The sequence below is a fragment of the Dipteris shenzhenensis genome, chromosome 15 (assembly GCF_047967505.1).
Source record: "Dipteris shenzhenensis isolate YYH24624 ecotype China chromosome 15, Dip_SZ_1.0, whole genome shotgun sequence".
In the NCBI taxonomy this organism is placed as follows: Eukaryota; Viridiplantae; Streptophyta; class Polypodiopsida; order Gleicheniales; family Dipteridaceae; genus Dipteris; species Dipteris shenzhenensis.
Window position 1 is genome coordinate 10003348 of NC_141610.1, and position 22007 is coordinate 10025354.

The window sequence follows — 22007 nt, forward strand, 5'->3', positions numbered from 1 at the left end:
TAAGTTCTTTTTCCTTTTAAGAATTTGATAAAAGGTAGGATTCCAGTTAAATTTCAAACTAGTAGCTACATGCTTCACGATAGAAAGGCTACCTACCACATTCTAGTTCTTTTGTTGGGTCTCTTGGAGTCAAAAGCAAGGTCTTCAATGGACACTTTTTGGATGCTATGGTTGAGTGTGGTGTTTTATGGGATTTGGTTTGTGTAGCCACGTTGTATGTCCATTGTAGCTATGCTTGTTGAATCTATAGGAGTGCTCTATGCCATCTCTGCTATCACTTCCTACTGATGTACTCATTGCGAGGGTCAAAAAGTGTGGGAGCGCAATGCGAAACTCGGGAGCTTGAAGACTAAGAAGAGTGAAAGAGACCAAGCCATGAGCATGAAAAAAACTGAGTGCTGCAATAAGCCACTTCTACTCATATATGTAGATGAAGAGATACTTCAAGAAGGGTTGTAGGGTGAGTCTGTTAGACTCGCCTGTCATCACTACTAACTAACACACACATGACATTGGATAGGTGCAAATCAGAGTGATTAGATTCAATCTGCCTCTCAATCCCTCCCTCAATGTCAAATGTGTGGTACCTCGAGAAGGCCAATACATGTCGAAGCAAAACAAAACGGTCCTTGCTAAAGGATTTTGTGAAGAGGTCAGCCAACATATCGGCTGTAGGACAGTATCAAAGGTGGAGTTCACCACGTTGGACAAGATCATGCACATAGTGATATTGAATGTTCACATGTTTGATGCGCTAGTTGTGATAACCTTGGACAGGTAGAAATCTGAGATCTGACCAAATCTGCTAAAATAGCGTTGCAAATCACTGGCCATGATTTCAGATGGAAGCCTGCCCACAAATATCTTCTTTGTGTTTGTCCCCAGTCGACTTGGACCTCTAGGACCAGAAAAACCTCCAAAACCTGAACCCAATGTTCCCATTGGAAAAATGGGCCCCATAAGAGTCAAGCCCATAGGGAGGGAAGCCAAATGCTCCAAAGCGTGCAGCATTTGCTGCTGCAGCAATGTAGGGACTGTAGGCTCCATAGGCTCCAGCATATACTGGCTCAAAATTCTTTCTGAATCCTGTCTCAAATTGCTTCATGAATTCCTTTACATGTTCCTTCCGAGATCCTTCCTAGGACATATGACCAAACAAGCACACATAAAGTCAACTCTTTACATCAGAATCAGCAAAAGACGAGAGTACAATCTCAGAGCACATTGCACATGCTTATCGAAGAACCATTAGTGCATTGAACACAAACAAACATAATACTGCTGACGGAACGTCAATATCAGTGAGATTTTGAAAACTAGGTATGTAATAGTTACTTTTGGGGTCGCCCGATCAACTGCCACTGTTGCTCCACCTAATTCATGAGACTTTGCCATGACCTTCTCCACAGAATCTCCATACATTACAGGGGCAAATTGCTTCGTTCACCATACATTACAGGGGCAAATTGCTTCGTTCACATCAATCAGACTTGAAAACAGCCAATTGCACAAGGTAATAGAACAGAAGCGCAAAATGAATTTGCTACAAATACACACAGACCTGGACTTTCAAAGGTGATGAATCGTATGCCCCGATGTGAATTTGATCCTTGATCCTGTAATGACCCAGTTCTTCCATAAAATCTTCAAGCTTTCATGAGTTTGACACATTGACCTTACATGTGCCAATGAAATATATCACAGTTACTGATATTTTATTGATTAACAATCTCTGGCAGATGAGAGGCCTGTTATTTGAGAGGCCCAGAATTGGTATTGCTAATTTCTACTTGGCTCTGAGGCTTTGTATTTATAGACTTTGCACTAATCGAAGAACATTGTCTTGAATCCAGCCACTGTTGTTAGATGGGCCATCTAGCTTGTGATTGCCCCATAGGACATCGACGACGAGCCTCTCCCACCCTCGCAAGGTTGACAGCAGAGTAGAGACAATAGAGAAAGAATCATGCAGATAGGGTTCATCGGTCTCATAGCACCAGAGGAGTCTCAGATCCCTTGGGTGGAGCCCTCCAAGGGGAGATATACCAAGGTTAAAACGAAGAAAGCCACAAAGAATCATAGGCGATGCACCAGACTCATACAGAAGGTGCATGTGCAATGTTGTTGTCATTGGAGAGGACAATGTGGGTGAATTGTATGCCAAGCTCTTCGGCTAATGTCTTGAGCTAGACGTGTTCCTTGGAGACTTAACAGACCGCCATGTACTCAGCTTCCATGGAAGAGAGGGCGATGGACTTTTGTTTGGTAGCGGTCCAAGAGATGGGTCCTCAAGCTAAAAGAAAACATGAAGCCGGTGGTGGATCACTTGTCGTCTAGGTCATCGGCCCAGTCTGAGTCAGCGTACCCTAAGAGTGCAGGAGGTTGCTCGCAATATGAAATGACTATGTGGGAGGTTCCTTTGAGGTATCAAAGAACCCACTTGGCAACATTCTGAGGTCGACCATGAATCGTGCAAACTTGGTAACGGCAGTAGAGATATCTGGCCATGTGCAGATGATGGCGTGCATGATGGAACCCATTAAACTATGATAAGAAACATTTTGCATGGCGAGGCATTCATCATCAGTAGAAGGACACATAACATTTGTGACCTTAACATTTGGATCCATGTGCATGCTCAGAGGATTGCAGTTTGCCATATGTGGCAGCGCTCAAGCATGTGGTCAATGTAACATTGCTGATAAAGCCACATTTTTCCACTGGCACGATCACTTTGAACTTGGATGTCCGTGCAATAATGGATCTCATCGAAATCCGTCATAGAGAAGGCGTGTTGAATATCTAATGTCTTGAAAAGTTGCAATCGCAGCATATCTTTACAAATGACAATCAGATCATCAACATAAGTGCCACGATCAGATCATCAACATAAGTGCCACGATTAGGAAGAGATTTGCCGCAATGGGAACATAGAGGCTAGGATCACTATAGCAGCAATGGAACTTGTGCTAGAGGAAGTAGAGGTTGATCTTCATGTACCAGGAGTGTGACGCCTGCTTGAGGCCATAAAGCACTTTGTAAAGGTGGCAAATGATTCCCGATGTTGATGGAGGCATCTACGATAAAAGGCATCTACGATAAGAAGAGTCAGCCCAAAACCTAGACCTCCATAGGTTCAGTGCAATCCCTCTGTAAATAGAAATCCAAAAGAAAAGAGTGATTTTTCTATTCCTGAGGGGTTTCCAGTGCCTCTTCCAAAAAACTTTCTACAAATCAGTAGAAATTTGAAAGATCTCCCAATGAGAAGCCTCCAGTCTCTGCAAATGAGTTGAAATCTCTTGGAATCACGAATCTTGTAATGAAAGAAGGGAAGGCTCTTCTCTCAGTGCCCTGCATTAATCCACTCCCACTCTCTGGGGTCCCACTACAAAAACTTTATGGGGACTCCTCCATAGAGCCAAATTCTCCATGAGCCCAAGGAAATAAGGAGCGGGTTTGGGTCTAGGGATCATAGTGAATTCGAGTCATGCTTCACATAACCTATGATTCTGACAAGTTGAAAAGGAACACCCAATAGAATATCATGTGTAGATCTAGACAATTGCCCCCTGACTGAACATTGAAGACCAAGGCATCCTCTAGTGCTATGACCTGAAGTAGAATTGCATGTCTTGGTGAAAGCCCCCATCCAAGTGGGGAAAAAAAGGCTCGTCATGTGTATCAACCCAATCCAATTACCTCTGAGGTGACTTACTAATTGTGATTTACAATCCTCTGGAAGTTATTTTAAAGCTTTCCAGGATTCTAGAGAAGAAGCAGGGCCTCTCTCCCATCTAGACCATTGCATTTAATGAGAAGTGCCATGTGGTATGCCATGCTCATCAAGAATGCTATCATTCCACAGGAGAGGCTATCTATCAATCTCGTCCAAAGAGTAAGGAGGAATTCTCCTAAGTGTACTGCTAAAGCTGGCCCAAGCTTTTAGGATAGCATCCTAAGATGGGCCAAAGTAAAGATCCACCTAGTACTACCCATCCAGTCTCCATCCGCCGAAAGAGTTAGGTTGTATGCAACGAAGAAAGAAATCTTTCCATGGCTCTTTCCCAGGCATAAGTCCCCTTACCACAACTTTGCAAAGAAAAACCATGTGCTGCAAGTTTGGATCAATGATATTAAGACCCTCTTCTTGCGTGGGGAGAATTAAAGTCTCCCAAGCCACCTTGGCTATTGCGCCTGTAGTACCATCTATTCCACTCCATGGAAATTCTTATAGTCCTCTTCAACTGAATGATGCAATCCCTAGAATGGAACCAACAAGAGTAACAAACCATGTTGTGTCCAATAGAACCTGGTTGATAACCACCACCCTGGAAGCAAGGTCAAGTTTGGCTGAAAGTGATGCTCTCCAACACAGGAGCAAACAACTGTGAAGGAGAGATACCCATATTGACCTGGGATCCTAAGTATCTGACAGAGACACCCCTGTAAATCCAAGTAAAACCAAAATCACAATCACCTATTGCAGTACAAAATAGATACAAGGCTGCCCTAAAAGAAGTGAGATTCTGAAGAGTGGCCTTCCGAAAAAAAAGCAATGTCATCCGTCAAGTCATTGTTTAAAAGCTCCTCATTTGTCCCAAGGGAAGTCTCAACCCACAAATATTAGCTTGAGATCTAACATGTATACTCATAGCTTCAGCTAGAAACTAAAAGAGTAATGGAGCTAGAGAGTGCCCTAGATGAACTGATCTCGAAATCTGAAACCTCTCTCCTTTGATCCCTCTAATAGGCACCTGGTTGTGGGCTGATTTGTACAAAGAGGAAACACCTCTAGTCTCAGCATCTGTAAATCCAAAACAACAAGGGTTTCTCTCCTTTCTCAAAGTCCAAAACTAGAATGGCTAGCCTCTGGTTGCTTTGTATAGCCCAATTCGAAGCTTCCCAAAAGTGAGAAGATATTGTTAAAGATGCTTCTGCCATGCACAAAGCATGTTTTGTGTGTCATAAATACAATCTTGAAGAATGGGTTGCAAATGCAAACTAATAGCTTTAGCTAGTTATAAAGGGTGCGAGGGTGACTGGCCTTCATTGTGACACCAAATTTGTGCAACTGCTCTTTGGAATAAGATGAAGGAGACACTCTGTAAGTGAATCAGGTATAACACCAGAGTCTCAAATGACCTGCAGGGCTGAAGTAATATGGTCACCAATCGCATTCCAAAAAGCAACAAAGGAGGGTGTACATCCATCTGAGCTCCGCTTGCCCTTATGAAGGGCAAGAAGTGCAATCTTGAATTCCATACTGGTGAATGGTGTATCAAGTGAGGCTCGCCTATCTACTTTCACCAATACAAGAATACATTGACATATAGCATGTCTGGCAGGTGTGTCCAGTTTTGTTGATAGGAGGGAGGCATAAAATTTACTTGCTATATGCAAGACGGCATCAGGATCTGATTGCAATAGCCCGTCTGAGTCCATAAACTGTGACACGCTCTCTCTACTACGTCTTGGGCCTAGGAAGTGTTTATTGACTTTACCTCCGACTTGAGTCCAAAATGACTCACATGCATGAAAGTCATAATTTGCTATGATCTAACTATATCTACAAATGAGCCCTTGCTACAACAGAAGGTTCTCTCGAATCCAAGCATCTATAGGCCATTTCTGCTCTTCCCTCTATAGGGTTGCCAACTGCTGGTGAAGACCAACTTCTTGTCTAAGAATCTCTCGTCTCCTGGTAGTAGTGATCGAATGATTAAAAATACTAATCTGAAAAAGGGATGCTTCCACATGTGAAGGAGATGGCACTACAACCCTGCATATGAGAAATCTAGATCTGCAAAACTACCTCTGTGAGGTCCACTTCTACATAGAAGGCATCAAAATCCTGATACTCACAAAACATCCTTTGAAATGAGGCTCAAGGACCATAAAAACCATTGGAAAGTGATCCGAGGTGGAAAATTCTAGTGAAATGCTTATAAAGCCAGCTCTTTCCAAGAATCGATCAATACATGCATGGATGGGCATTTGAGATATCTTGTTCAACCACGACAATAGGAGTCATTGTGACTAACTGTGAAAGGCATCATCAAACCAAGCAACTCTTTGATTGAATCGAAAGAGGAAGGCATCACAAGAAGCATCGTTCTCTTCCCCCCTACTTACTTTAGGGCAACTCCACCCTTAATGATCCATGATTCTGATATAGGCACCTAAGAAAGAAGTTCCTTCCAAAGAAGGACATGATCCCCTCTATTGTTGGGGGCATACAGGTTGAGAAGGCCAATGTTATGCCCTCCAATCGCCAATAAAATCCACTGTGACCTAGAGGGTGAAATGATGTCGAGTCTAGCCGTAAGAGGAAGAAAAGATTCTAAAATTGAAATGCAAGTTTCTCCTTTGGTACTCGAGGTGGGAACTGCACAGGGGAAAGCACTCCCACATCTAGGGAATGATACCCTATAACAGGAACACTATGAACCATGTCACCAATCAAAGAAGTTTAAAAATCCTCTTTGATTGTGAGGATGGAGCCACATTTTTCCCATGATTAAGAAATTAGGACTTAAGAGATTATGTGGAAGGGGGCTGCTAAGATGGGAGGATATTTGGTAGCCTCAACCTAAATTGGACTAGGAGAACCAGAAGGCACAGTAGCCTAAGGTAACTCAAGATAACCACTAGCTGATAAGAATGGGAACATCGCTAGCTAGAGGCTAGCTGCAATTGAGGGCGAGAGGCAAGAGAAGTGGCCTCTTGACCATCCGACGGTGGAGGAGAAACTCTAACTGGAAGCCAACGAGTGGTTGCAAGGGAAGCATGCATAGCATGTGCACGATGTGTAGCCAGTGGTGGCAAAGCTCTATCAAGGTCAAGGAGGAGCCACACCAGAAGGCATTTTAGGCCTCTTCTTCTTCCTTGGGCAATCCCTGACAAAATGCCCAAAGGGCCTATAGATCCAACACTAGTCTTGTCTACTTGCAATCTTGACTCTATATTGAAATACAAGATGATTAGCGCGCTCAAGCATGACGTGGTCATCCAAAATATTAGGGTTAGAAACTAGGACTTTAACTCTAGGAACCCCATCTGATCTAATCGCCTCTACCGCCGCTGAAGAGGATCCCAAGAGGATAAACCAAGAAGGGGGGGGGGTCTTAGTAACCAATCCGAAGATAGCTCCAATCATGGCAAGGAGATGATAAGAAAGCTAGGGTAGACCTGAGAATCTAATGAAGAGAGAAGTCATATGCCTGTCCTTGTCTACACAATTAAAATCAAGGGAGAAGGGCTTGAGGAAAATCTTTTTGGAACCGAGCACTAAGAAACTAGCCTTAAGCACTGTGCTCGTAGCTTCAGGAGTGTCAAAGGCCACTTGAACGAAACCTCATCCCAAAAATTAAATATTGGGGAGGTGCCGACGGATGAGGTCTAATGATAAGGCTGCTTAGCCTATAATCTAGAAGGGTGGAGCCCATGAAAACATGCATAGAGTGTTGTTGAGCTCTTAGGCTCCACGACCTTTTTAAGCTACAAGAGCTCGTCTTTTGAAAAGATAATGTTTTTGTGGCTAGTGGAAGTGGTCGAGAAGTGGTTGAATGGGGATCCATTTGACAATCAAGGGTGAGAGGCCAACTCAAACTCCAAGAAAACTCTGTCCATCACTTTGCCAAAGTAGGAAGAGGAAGAGAGTTAGCGGGGAAGTTTGATTGAGAAGAAAGGTTAGAGGCTAAGAGGGGGAGATGTTAGAGGATGGAGAGGGGGAGATGTTAGAGGATGGACAGTGGGAGAGGTTAGAGGCTAGAGAGGGAGGGGATGAAGGGGAGAGAGAGGGGCTAAGGGAGAGGTTGAGGGAGAGCCTGAGGAGAGTGGTTGATAGGAGAGGCTAAGAGAGGACTTAGGAGCCACAGCCGACTAGAATTTCATTTTGGAGCAGCAACACTTCCTAAAATTGTTTTTTGGAGCAGCCAAATCTTGGAGTTGAATTTCGTTTTTTGGAGCAACCAAAGCTTGGAGTTGAATTTCATTTTGGAGTAGCAACACACTTCTTGGATCAAAATTATTTTTTCGGAGAAGACAAACATTGGAGCTGAAATTCTTTGGAGTACCCAAAGCCTAGAGCTGAATTTCATTTTGCAATAGCACAGCCAAAGCTTGGAGTTGAAATTTGTTTTGGAGCAGCCAGCAACCCACTATTGCAATTCAACTCTGTATTACTCTTTGCAAGTTTATTGCACACAAGCGAACCAAGTTGTGCTTGATTAAAACATTTTGACTAGCTGAGCAGGATATTATTGTTCTTTTGATTGTTTTGAAAAGTGCTCTTGTAGTCTAACAAGCCCCATAAATGACTATTGGTGTTCTTTTTTTGAGTCATGGTTTTGTCATATGTTAACTTGTGATATGAACTATTTACGCATGTTCAACAAAAGTTTACAATGCTATAATGTGTTTGCTTTTGTTCTCTTATATCCATGGATTTGTTACCTAATTTTATTGGTGCATGCAAATCTTTTATTATGAACATAATGAACGTTGACAAGGAGAGCATGGTTGGTTTTAGCAAGGAGATCATGGTTGATTTTTATGAAGAGGCCAACGTGAAGGTCATTATGAGGTGCATGGGGCCTTCATTTATTAGGGAGAAGGCATGGGGGAATGTGGGCTTCCTTTATAAGGGGGTTGGCATGGGAGGCTACACTAAAAGAGTGTGGGGGAGGGGCTCTCAATTAAGCATCATAGTAGTAGTCTACAATAGTGCTTAATTGAGCTCCCCACTCTCTTTGCATGGCACTCTATGCCCAAATGAAACACCCTACTCGGCTAACCCCCCTTCGCAAGGTCTTAGCTTTTGATGGGTTTTATGGGTGCGTTTAAGTATTTAAGGGTTCTTAGGATAGGCTTAATGTGGGCTTTAGGGTAGGATTAATGGTAACACGGGTTTTAGGATAGTCTTGAGGTTTTAGGTAGTTGTTTAATGTCTTGGCCGTTTAGGGTAGCCTTTGTGTTAATGTCTTTGAACACCGTCATCGTCATCTTGCTTGCTTCTGCTCTTGGTTGCGTAGCCACCATGGTTTGACTACTTGTTGATCGACGACTCGTCCCACTTGGTTCTTGCTCTTTCTTTCATTGTCCTTTGTCTCTCTCTTACCTCTAGTGTTCTTGTCATCCTCATCGAGTTGAATCGAGGTTGAACACCATCCTCATCGAGTTGAATCGAAGGCCACGTGTGGAAAGGCAAGGTTTTCACATGAGCTTCTCACAAACATCTATACATTGCTTCTAGGATTGAAAGTGTCAAGTTTTCCCTTTCAAATCCTTGATCACGCCACTTGGCATAGTCTTAAAGTTGATCTTCAAAGATCTAATGGTCATGAATCATGACTTATAAAATCCAAGCTTTCTGTGCTTGCACTCTGCTTGGAACTGGTATCAGAGCACAGGCTATGTCTCTACCTTCCACACGTCCTTCTGTGTGTTAAGTGTTTTCATGTCCTCGTTGCTACTATTCGTGATCTTCGAGCACCAGAAAAAGGAAGCGAAAGGGGAAGGGCAACGCCTTGTAGCTTCTCTGTACATCGTTAGGCTGCCCAGCTGCAAAGGACGCGCGTTGCTCGTCGGGAATTCAAGGCGGTCTAGATTTTGCGAATCACGTTGATCATGTTTACAATGCTTTGGGTCATGCTCCAGCTGCTGCGATTGCCTCTCTTGAGGCAAAACGGGGGACCTTTCTTTCGTTCTAATTAGCCTCAGACTTGCATACGTACACGGATGAACATAGCGTACTTGGTCTCCGGCAATCGCGAGGCCTTTTATCTGAGAAGTACACAGACAGAATGAGGCACTGTGTACTTATCCCCTGTTCAGTACACTGCTGCTAGGATCATTTAGCTTCTTCTACAATTGCTGCTTTTTCTGGCGGGGCTGGAGAATAATGGCGGTTGCTATTAATAAGAGGCTACAAGCACGAGTTTGTGATTTCGCTAGGGATGCTACTCCTCTACAGGTTTTATTCATGGGCTTCTCCGTTCTGTCTATGCCTCATTTTGAGCTGATTGCCTTCCTGGATTTTCTCACCGTTCTATTGTATATATCTGTAGGGGAGGGGATCTTGGTTGTGATGTTGGAGCAAAAGATAAGCCCCTTATTCCGGAAAGGGTAAGGGAGGTGTAATGGTCACTGTGGAAGGCGCAGCGGAATTTGTGGTGCTCTCTCTCACGCTTTGCAGTGCAGCACGAAAGAGCTCCACGCTATCGATGGATTTGCCTGTCTCTGCCATCTTTTCTGTTTTCATGATCCTTCGGAATTGGAATTCGAAGACACCAGTGGATCTGTGGGCCTTTCAATGGGGCCAGCTTTTGAGTGTGAATTCGATCAGGGGTTCTACTGCGATGCCATAGCGAAAAAGTTATTTCTTTTGGTGTTGGAATGAGAGGGTTTTCATAAAAGACAGATATAGTGTCCACAACTGTCCGTTCTGAGAGAGGAATTTATTGACAGCACGGTAGATAGCTTCTCTACCTCAGAGCACTATGCACATACAATTGTCTTCCTTTCTCTAGGCGCTCCAAAATTCCATGGAGCCTTCGAATGCTTTGCTAGCATTCTACAAAGGGAAACTCACAATGCCACCTAAATTTGATCATTCTGTTAGATCCATGCACACCTACAGATCAATTTCACTTCCTGTCTGGGTTTAGCAGGACAAATTCCGGGCGAGAGAGAAAGAATGGCTCGACTTTGTTGAGTGATTGATTGCTCCAAGTGATTGAAATCACCTTGTTGGCTTTTATTGCATTTCGGTAGACAGCGCTATTGAGCGTGACCTTGAGCACTAAAATGACAGCGTTGGAGGCTTTATCGAAAGTCAAGGCCACGGGAGAAACGGAGCCTGCCGAAAATGCCCTTGAGACACACTGTTGTCATCACTATATGCGCTGGCTCAGGTATAGAGCTTGGGATTAGCTTCCTTCCGATTCGTCACTAGAGAAGTTCCTCAACCCAGAATTGGTTTCTTCTTTGTCATGTCTTATCAGAGGAAGAAATCTCTTGTTCATCAAGAGGTAATATAGATCCTGAACATGTCTTGATTTTCTCAATCCGACATTGTAATCCGTCCCTTTGAGCCTACGGTGGATAGAGGTCCTGAGGAGACAATGGCCTACGTGCAAAAGATTCAGAAAATGCGGAGGTAGATGAAAAGCAACCTGCGAGATATCCACGTCACTAGTGCATGCAAGATATTGACTTGTCGTGTTTTAATACGAATACGACTATTGACGTTCAGGTAATATATCAAAACCTTTATCTAGTTGTGAGACTCATTCTCGATGCTAATATTCTCGATGCCTAGGGCTTCGCCCATCCCCTCAGATTATAATTCTTTGGGAAGGAAGTCTGCCATCTCCCCCGCCCACATTATGTGATACTAATTACATTATCATATAAATATTTTTAATTGCTCCTTCATTCAAAATTTCTACACCATGTTTATTCATGTGGTTGAGATCCATGTCACAATATTATAGAGACTACAACAAGGATGAATTATGATCTATTGTGAGCATCATCTTATTCATGTAATTGTTGGGCTTCAGATCCCAAAAGGCACAAATTTTTGGACATCACTAATTCAGTAATAAATCACCACCCTAACATTTGCAGGGAGGATCAAGTCCTAACGGACCCGTGTCGTGTTTCATGTCCATGATTTTACTAAGTTCTTTTTCCTTTTAAGAATTTGATAAAAGGTAGGATTCCAGTTAAATTTCAAACTAGTAGCTACATGCTTCACGATAGAAAGGCTACCTACCACATTCTAGTTCTTTTGTTGGGTCTCTTGGAGTCAAAAGCAAGGTCTTCAATGGACACTTTTTGGATGCTATGGTTGAGTGTGGTGTTTTATGGGATTTGGTTTGTGTAGCCACGTTGTATGTCCATTGTAGCTATGCTTGTTGAATCTATAGGAGTGCTCTATGCCATCTCTGCTATCACTTCCTACTGATGTACTCATTGCGAGGGTCAAAAAGTGTGGGAGCGCAATGCGAAACTCGGGAGCTTGAAGACTAAGAAGAGTGAAAGAGACCAAGCCATGAGCATGAAAAAAACTGAGTGCTGCAATAAGCCACTTCTACTCATATATGTAGATGAAGAGATACTTCAAGAAGGGTTGTAGGGTGAGTCTGTTAGACTCGCCTGTCATCACTACTAACTAACACACACATGACATTGGATAGGTGCAAATCAGAGTGATTAGATTCAATCTGCCTCTCAATCCCTCCCTCAATGTCAAATGTGTGGTACCTCGAGAAGGCCAATACATGTCGAAGCAAAACAAAACGGTCCTTGCTAAAGGATTTTGTGAAGAGGTCAGCCAACATATCGGCTGTAGGACAGTATCAAAGGTGGAGTTCACCACGTTGGACAAGATCATGCACATAGTGATATTGAATGTTCACATGTTTGATGCGCTAGTTGTGATAACCTTGGACAGGTAGAAATCTGAGATCTGACCAAATCTGCTAAAATAGCGTTGCAAATCACTGGCCATGATTTCAGATGGAAGCCTGCCCACAAATATCTTCTTTGTGTTTGTCCCCAGTCGACTTGGACCTCTAGGACCAGAAAAACCTCCAAAACCTGAACCCAATGTTCCTGAGTCATTGGGAAAATGGGCCCCATAAGAGTCAAGCCCATAGGGAGGGAAGCCAAATGCTCCAAAGCGTGCAGCATTTGCTGCTGCAGCAATGTAGGGACTGTAGGCTCCATAGGCTCCAGCATATACTGGCTCAAAATTCTTTCTGAATCCTGTCTCAAATTGCTTCATGAATTCCTTTACATGTTCCTTCCGAGATCCTTCCTAGGACATATGACCAAACAAGCACACATAAAGTCAACTCTTTACATCAGAATCAGCAAAAGACGAGAGTACAATCTCAGAGCACATTGCACATGCTTATCGAAGAACCATTAGTGCATTGAACACAAACAAACATAATACTGCTGACGGAACGTCAATATCAGTGAGATTTTGAAAACTAGGTATGTAATAGTTACTTTTGGGGTCGCCCGATCAACTGCCACTGTTGCTCCACCTAATTCATGAGACTTTGCCATGACCTTCTCCACAGAATCTCCATACATTACAGGGGCAAATTGCTTCGTTCACCATACATTACAGGGGCAAATTGCTTCGTTCACATCAATCAGACTTGAAAACAGCCAATTGCACAAGGTAATAGAACAGAAGCGCAAAATGAATTTGCTACAAATACACACAGACCTGGACTTTCAAAGGTGATGAATCGTATGCCCCGATGTGAATTTGATCCTTGATCCTGTAATGACCCAGTTCTTCCAATAAAATCTTCAAGCTTTCATGAGTTTGACACATTGACCTTACATGTGCCAATGAAATATATCACAGTTACTGATATTTTATTGATTAACAATCTCTGGCAGATGAGAGGCCTGTTATTTGAGAGGCCCAGAATTGGTATTGCTAATTTCTACTTGGCTCTGAGGCTTTGTATTTATAGACTTTGCACTAATCGAAGAACATTGTCTTGAATCCAGCCACTGTTGTTAGATGGGCCATCTAGCTTGTGATTGCCCCATAGGACATCGACGACGAGCCTCTCCCACCCTCGCAAGGTTGACAGCAGAGTAGAGACAATAGAGAAAGAATCATGCAGATAGGGTTCATCGGTCTCATAGCACCAGAGGAGTCTCAGATCCCTTGGGTGGAGCCCTCCAAGGGGAGATATACCAAGGTTAAAACGAAGAAAGCCACAAAGAATCATAGGCGATGCACCAGACTCATACAGAAGGTGCATGTGCAATGTTGTTGTCATTGGAGAGGACAATGTGGGTGAATTGTATGCCAAGCTCTTCGGCTAATGTCTTGAGCTAGACGTGTTCCTTGGAGACTTAACAGACCGCCATGTACTCAGCTTCCATGGAAGAGAGGGCGATGGACTTTTGTTTGGTAGCGGTCCAAGAGATGGGTCCTCAAGCTAAAAGAAAACATGAAGCCGGTGGTGGATCACTTGTCGTCTAGGTCATCGGCCCAGTCTGAGTCAGCGTACCCTAAGAGTGCAGGAGGTTGCTCGCAATATGAAATGACTATGTGGGAGGTTCCTTTGAGGTATCAAAGAACCCACTTGGCAACATTCTGAGGTCGACCATGAATCGTGCAAACTTGGTAACGGCAGTAGAGATATCTGGCCATGTGCAGATGATGGCGTGCATGATGGAACCCATTAAACTATGATAAGAAACATTTTGCATGGCGAGGCATTCATCATCAGTAGAAGGACACATAACATTTGTGACCTTAACATTTGGATCCATGTGCATGCTCAGAGGATTGCAGTTTGCCATGTGGCAGCGCTCAAGCATGTGGTCAATGTAACATTGCTGATAAAGCCACATTTTTCCACTGGCACGATCACTTTGAACTTGGATGTCCGTGCAATAATGGATCTCATCGAAATCCGTCATAGAGAAGGCGTGTTGAATATCTAATGTCTTGAAAAGTTGCAATCGCAGCATATCTTTACAAATGACAATCAGATCATCAACATAAGTGCCACGATCAGATCATCAACATAAGTGCCACGATTAGGAAGAGATTTGCCGCAATGGGAACATAGAGGCTAGGATCACTATAGCAGCAATGGAACTTGTGCTAGAGGAAGTAGAGGTTGATCTTCATGTACCAGGAGTGTGACGCCTGCTTGAGGCCATAAAGCACTTTGTAAAGGTGGCAAATGATTCCCGATGTTGATGGAGGCCTAGTGGCGGTTGATTTCTTCCTCAAGTTCACCATGCAAGAATGCAGTCTCCATGTCAAGTTGGTGAATGTGCATGTGATGTATTGTGTCCCAGGCGAGTAAGGCATGGATGGAAGCAATGTAAACAACAAGTGCAAAAGTGTCGAGATAGTTGACGCCTTCTTGCTGCATAAATCCATGGGCGACGAGCTAGGATTTGAACCAAGAAATGTCACCTGAGGAATCATTTTTTATCTTGAATACCCATTTGCTGTGCTGATAGTTTTCGACCAAGTGTTGTTTTGGTGAATTGAATGAAGTTCTCGTTGCATGGCGGCTTGCGATTGGTGCCAATGAGTAGAAAGCTGAGCTTCGTGGAGACCGGTTGGCTCAAGGGAAACGTGACTTGTGGCAATGAAGGTGGTGTCATCATATCAGGTTGGCGCATGTCACACACATGACGATCGTCAAGAATTAGGATGGGGAATCAGAAGGGAGACAATCATGTGGCTTAGGTGTCGGCAATGCTTGAGGAAGGGTCTATGATTAGAGGTCAATGTGGAGGGGGATATTAGATTGACTAGAGTGACTGCATGCACTAATTTTAGGTGGTGCGATGATGGGCATGTGGGCTTTCTCAGGGTGTTGAATGAAAGGGGTGTCAGGGAAAGGAGAAGGTGATGTGGATGGGGGGTGAATGTCTGAAGTGGCAGAGGGGGGGAGTGAAGGGGATGGATGATGGAGGTAATCAATATCTAGAGGAGATGATGGTGTAGTAGTGTTGGATGTGGGAGTATCTGCAGATGATGTGGGCGAAGGAGATGGGTGGGGTACAAGATCCGTCTTCCAGACAGAGAACATCCTGAGAATAAGACATGGTGCAATTAGCCAGATTAAAAATTTTGTAACCCCGGGCATTAATAGCATATCTGACAAAGATACTCACGACATGGGTCGAGTTTGCCACGGTAATTGGCCAAAATGTGGACAAAGACTGCAAAATTGAAGACTCGTAGATGAGACACATTTGGCATACATCCGTGCCACAACGTGTATGGAGTCGTTGGACCAATGGACTTCATGTGAACGCGGTTGAGAAGATACACAGTAGTGGATCTGCCCAAAGAAACTTTGGAAGAGCTTCATGGTGAAGCATGCAACACGTTAGTTGTGCGATTCTTGAGTTTGGAGATGGCATTCTACTTGGGGGTGGAGGGAATTATGAATTCCCGATGAATGACGATGTGCAAGTAGAGTTGATCAATTGCGTGCTGCGATATTCGCTACCGTTGTCAGAGCGCAAACACTTGAGCTTCTGGCCAGTTTGATTTTCAATGAGAGCTTTATATTCCTAAAATGTATCTAGTACTTGGGCTTTGCAAGCAATGAAATAGATAAAGATAAAGCGAGAGTGATCGTCAATAAAAGTGACGAGTGATCGTCAATAAAAGTGATGAAGTACCGGGAATCGCCAACAGATGGAACTTGGAAGGGCCCATAGACATCAGTATGGACCAAATCAAGAAGAGTGGATGCACGATTATCGAGATGAGAAAGGTTCTCTGTGTTTCTTCCCATACACACATCACAGAGCATGTGTTATTGATTGTTGATGTAGGTGAAGCCAATGAGTAGCCATGGTGCCAAGCTTTTTGTGGCTAATGTATGTGAAGCTTCTGTGCTACAAGGCAATTTGTGGTGCTTTGGCAACGGCTACCATGGTGGTGGTAGACGGGTATTGAGTGAATACCTTGACTTGGTACAATCTTCTAGTGCAATGACCATGTGCCAAAATGGCATTGTTGTGAAGGAGAGAATAGCGGCCATTAAAGTTGACCTCAATCCCATGAGCGTTAAGAGCACTGACAGACAACATATTCTTAGCGAGTAGTGGAGCATGCAGAACATTGTGAAGGAGCCCAATGGTCCCATGCAAGAGGAAGACTATGATTTCCCTTGGCCGATTGCATCAATTGAACCATTCTCTCTCTCTCTCTCTCTCTCTCTCTCCCCCCCCCCCCACTTTATCATGGTATCAGAGCCGGTGGTGCTCCCACTCCCTTCATGAGTGTCAAGCCCTCCTCCTGTGAGGCATCTTCCATTGAGAGAGTTTTCCTTGAGAGAGAATGCAAGCAAGGATCAACCTTTGCTTTTTGATCATGCACATTTCTCGGTAAGCTCTTAGCATGAGGCACAATTGACGGTAAGCCCTCAACATGAGGCAGTCCCAACTACATCAGCACATACTGATTCTAGTAATGTGCATCCATCACTTTCATGCATGGATCCGACTCCATCTACTGTCACATCAGATGCAAATACAGAGTAGGAGTTCAGTTACGATCATGCAGTTATTCAATAGATAAGTCCTTAGTACAAGGCATGCACATCTTCTACCACATGCAGAGATATATGCCACAGTGCATTCAGCTCTTCTAGTGATTCCATTCCAGGGTCCATCAGTGATGCTTTTATCTCTGATCTTCAAGACATTCCAGCATTGTCTCAATCATGCCACATTGCACCACCCTTGTATCTAGAGATCATTGCCTCTTTTAATCAGTAGATCATTCCTCAACATGAGGATATTTATGCATTAGTGTGGTCGTGCCCCAGTGCCGTGGACATCATCAGGTTTAGCCATAGTGCAACCTGGGGAGACTCAGTGTTTCAACATGCACTTATGGCTATCGTGTACAATCCATACTTGATGTAGATTAGTGGTTGGATCCACGAGACTGTAGATCTATTCCTACATCAACATTCAGTAGCTCATATGCCATAGGGATATCTTATGCATTTTTAGTGATATTTCAGGCTTCTAGGCCTTTATACTGTCAACTCCTTGATGAGGCTATGATAGATACTATATCCCATGCCGATGGATATTTAACCATGCACACAATAGATGACCTTCAACTCATGATAGTTGAGCATATAGGTTTGATAGGTTGCCATACCTTGTCAGTTTTATGGGCCTCTTCACATCAGCAAAGTAGTGTATCACACTTGTACCTTATGCTCCAGCTTTTATGCAACCCTTGGATCACTCTATCCACATCGACTCTGCGGTCTTCTTTGACATTGCATCATATGACATAGATTATTCTACTGTAGCATACCTCTGCCATTGCTGTTAGTTCATTTGGATTGGTGACGCCCTCGTATGTCACAATGTACCGGATTCTTTTTCCACAACTACATCAATTAGCTTCATACCCACATGCATTTTCCACAAAGCAGCTACACAGTCCACCATGACACATGACATGTTCGACATGTAGCCATACACACCGTTCTTCATACAATCATCTTTCGATTAACCAATCTTTGATCTAGGTGGACTTTTGCATATTTCCTTCCTCTTCCCTTCATCCTATCTTCTAGGTTTTATTCCCATAGGCAAAGGATGACCCACAACTTAAGAGAAGGAAATGCACATTTATGTACAGGATCGTAAGTTGTTTTTGCTATGTAGTCACTGTGCTCACACATGCACATACTACTCTGATTCTTTTTAGTTTTTCCTTTTCAGTTTTGGATGCTATCATATGCACCAAGTAAAATCCACAAAAAGGTCTTGTACATGCAACCTCCTAGTGCAATTTAAGAGGAAGAATTTGCACCATACCTATAGGGCATTAGGAGCAAACCCTAACCCTAACCCTAAGGTGTTCACATGTATATATTCATGTTTGTGTTCAATACAACATAGTGTACAGGTAGCTATATCGTGTGCACTCCTCTCTCTCTCTCTCTCTCTCTCTCTCTCTCTCTCTCTCCATACTTCATCACATGAAACAGGTGGTTTGTGGAGTTTCAAGATAAGGAGTATTTATTGTTTTGTGGTCCTTTGAGGTCGCTCACCTATAATGAAGATAAAGCTAAATTGGTGACCTTTAGAATGTCTAAAGAAGTGGACTCTCCAATCAAGCGGATCTCAGTGATTGAGTTTGATTGTGACTTTGATAGAATAAATCCTACTACTTTGAAAGATGATGTACAAGAGTCATTAAGAACCAATGCAAATCTCTTGCCCAAAATTGGTTCCTTACATATTTTCACAAAGAGTTTCAATGGAGTCAAAAAGCAAGAAGTCCTCTAAGTCAAAGCAAGAAGAGGACAAAGATAGATTCTTCACCAAGGACAATTGTGGGTGGTGTTGAGGGGTGACATAAGAAGGAAAGGCCATGGCACTGCAAGGAGACGTTGGTTGACCAAGCTCAAAGGACATTGTGGAGTAGGTTAATACAAAGGTTCCTAGCATTCAACAAACTTTGGGTGTTGTTAACACCCATAAAAGAATAACTTAAGAGAACAAATTTAATAAACAAAGTTGGTGGATGCCAAATCATGTTTAGTATAGGTGAAGAAGCTCCATCAGCCTCCTATGGACCTAAACACTAGAGGTCAGAGAGTCACATCCTTTACATGTGGTAAATTTGAGGATGAAGATCAATCCATTTGCCAATGTGATTCCTTTCGTTTGTTATGGTGGATCGTACTCTTTGTCCAAGCAAGAGTAGTTTTGATTTTACAAAGACAAACTCATACAAATATTTCATTATTGGTGGCTGTCACAGTGTAGAGGCTAGGAGGAAGTTATACATAGAACATCCTAACTCTATGCATAATAACAGGGTGCAAGATCTTCGAAGGCTTGACTAAGGAAGAAGCTAGTCTTCTGGAATGGGACCACAAAAACAACAATGACTACCATCAAGGTATGTTATTTATGCGAAAGATCCATTTCTTTCATAATGAGTACCTTCACTTCATGAGAACCAATGACAAGGTAACTCTATAATTTAGGATCCGGTGCCGCAAGGAAACAAGATTAGCTTTTTATGAGTCAAAGTGCTCCGATGCAATGAGATGATATGATCAATTCTTTTAGTTGACTTTTACATATGGAGCAATATGGGATTTACAAGAAGAGATATTTGAAATGTGGAAAAGAGAGGAGGTAAAGGGGTTAAAGCAACTGAAGGCAACAAATGATTCTAACATCATTTTGAAAGGCTAGAGTAGAAGGAGGCATGTCTCTTTAAAGACATTATAAGAAGAAATGAAGATCGGTGTCCAGAGATCAATGCAAGGGATAAAAGATGAGAAGATCTATGTTTCTTTTTTTAATTCATTCATGAGACATACATGGGAATGCAAGAACAGATGATGGTCCCACTAAATGTATAGTCATGGAAGTAGATAATATAGCTAGTTATCCAATCTCCTATTCATATGAGTCATTGAGGCCATTCTTTATTGCATTTTAAAAATTCATAAGTATATCATCAAATATCTTATTTGAAAACACTACATCATTAAAATAAGCATTCTCTAATTTTTCTTTTATTTAAACACGAGAGCAAAATCCAATAACTTGGACTTTAGTTTGCCCAAGCAATATTTCTGGCTCACATCAAAGGGGCAAGGCTTGAAGAGAGGAGGGACAGTGTCTTGCTTCTAGAAAAAGATGAGAACATGAAGAGCTTCAATCATCTCTCTGAACGTTTAAAGGTCAATTAGAATAATATATACCTTTATAAGACTAGAATATAGCCAATCATACAAATTTATATCTTTTGATGTTCTAAATTCTATTGTTGGGATGAGAGATTTTGCATACAATATCCCTAAATAAGGCTACAAGCTAGCCATAGTTGACATTTTGTATGGTTTTAAGCTGACAAACATAAATAAATTGACATCATGGCATCTACTTTTAAGCCATACAACCCGACTCCAATTTGGAGCTTTATCATTTTTTATTACACGATGTAGGCAACGTCAATTACAAAAGCATTTATGGTCCAACACAGAGTATGCTATGGTAAATTTTCTATAACTTTGTCTATCATTTTTATTGCATGCTAATTGTTATCACAACACATGTGGATATATTATAATCATTGTTTTGATTGAGTTGCTTAACAAAGTAATGACCAATCTAAAGCATGTACCAATAAAGAAGATGATACACGTGTGGGGGTTAAAGGTCACTGTGCCTTTACCCCGGTTATGTACAATACTCAAACACATATATAAATGAATGAAAAAGAAGATTAGGGTGGTTCTGCACCCACCAAAACTTGTGTGGCTCTTTGTCTCCCTCTCTCTCTCTCTCTCTCCTTCTTCCGTTCTTGCTTCCGTTGAGAGCACTCTCAACTGGTATCAGAGCCCGGGTGATCTAGCTGAGCGTGCGTGAATGCTTGAAGCTCAGCAGCTCTGTGGGAGGAAGGAGAAGCTCTGTGGGAAGCTTTGTGGGTGACTCTACTTGCATCCGAGTGTGCAGAGACCTTGGAGGAACCTTTAGAAAAGTCACTTTGGCTTTGCGAAGTGGTTTTGAGAGCCTGTTAAGAGCTTTCAAAGAAAAAGTCATTTTTTGAGCTTTTCCCTGTTCCGTTCGATGACAGAGACTCCATATTGACTTGTAGAGGCAACTATTGCTTGCTTTTGGTGTCCACTTCACTTCAGGAGCTTGGAAACACCTTCATTCTTGAATCTGGGATCATTTCATTGGATTTCTGACTCACTGTGTCAGTTCCTGCGTTTTTTGCCCGGGTGTTGGAACTCAAGTTTGGGGCAACCATTTGCAGATCTGTCAGTTCCGGTGGACTCAGGAGGTCCTAAAACTTCTATGTTGCTCATCATTCGCATTCCGGTGGAGTTTACAGATAGCTCTGTTTCCAAAAACGTTTTTTCAGTCCGTGTATTAGACCCAGTGATTGAGACCACGGTTTCCAAAACCGTCTGTCCCATTGCGTTCCGGACGCCCAAAAACCCCTACCTGGTCAGTTCTTGCGCGATTCGGTGGAGGATTTTCAGAGTTATAAATCTCTGTGTATTCGATTTCGTCTCTCTGTTATGCATTTTTCATTCTAAGGTTTTGAAACCTTAGATTTATGCCACATGGCAGTGGATAAGTGTTGACTCCCATTTCTCACTCATCGGTTGGGATTTTGGAGTTCTGGCAGAATAGAGATATTTGCAGATTTTCTTGCTGAGTCCGATTATGCAATGGCGCCCATGTTTTGAAGCATCTCAGGTTCTATTTTTAGTAGCGCTCATTACTGTGGGACTATGATTTCTTGAGCATACCTTATGCAAATCACTCTGGTTGCAAAGTTTGAGCAGTGTGCGCTCATTCGTGGTATGCATTTGGTTGTAGTGGATGATTTATAGGCCATTTGGATGCATTGCGGTCCTTGTTGGATGTGCTGATAGGCCCAAATTGCCTTGTGGGATGCTATTTTTTTATGGACG

At 42.8% G+C, this 22007-nt stretch overlaps 2 protein-coding genes across 2 annotated transcripts; both read right to left on the bottom strand.

Annotated features, from left to right (window-relative positions):
- Positions 1 to 898: 898 nt before the first annotated feature.
- LOC147893329 (uncharacterized) lies at positions 899 to 1422 on the bottom strand. The gene is made up of 2 exons (XM_087385711.1): positions 1336 to 1422; positions 899 to 1138 (listed from the first exon to the last, which is right to left on the bottom strand). Exons 1-2 carry the CDS (start codon positions 1420 to 1422, stop codon positions 899 to 901), a joined length of 327 nt encoding a protein of 108 aa, XP_087241837.1.
- Positions 1423 to 12421: 10999 nt separating this feature from the next.
- On the bottom strand, positions 12422 to 13295 carry LOC147893330 (uncharacterized). Its single transcript, XM_087385712.1, has 3 exons — positions 13250 to 13295; positions 13024 to 13100; positions 12422 to 12826 (listed from the first exon to the last, which is right to left on the bottom strand). Exons 2-3 carry the CDS (start codon positions 13081 to 13083, stop codon positions 12422 to 12424), a joined length of 465 nt encoding a protein of 154 aa, XP_087241838.1. The 5' UTR covers positions 13084 to 13100; positions 13250 to 13295.
- Between the last annotated feature and the right edge of the window lie 8712 nt (positions 13296 to 22007).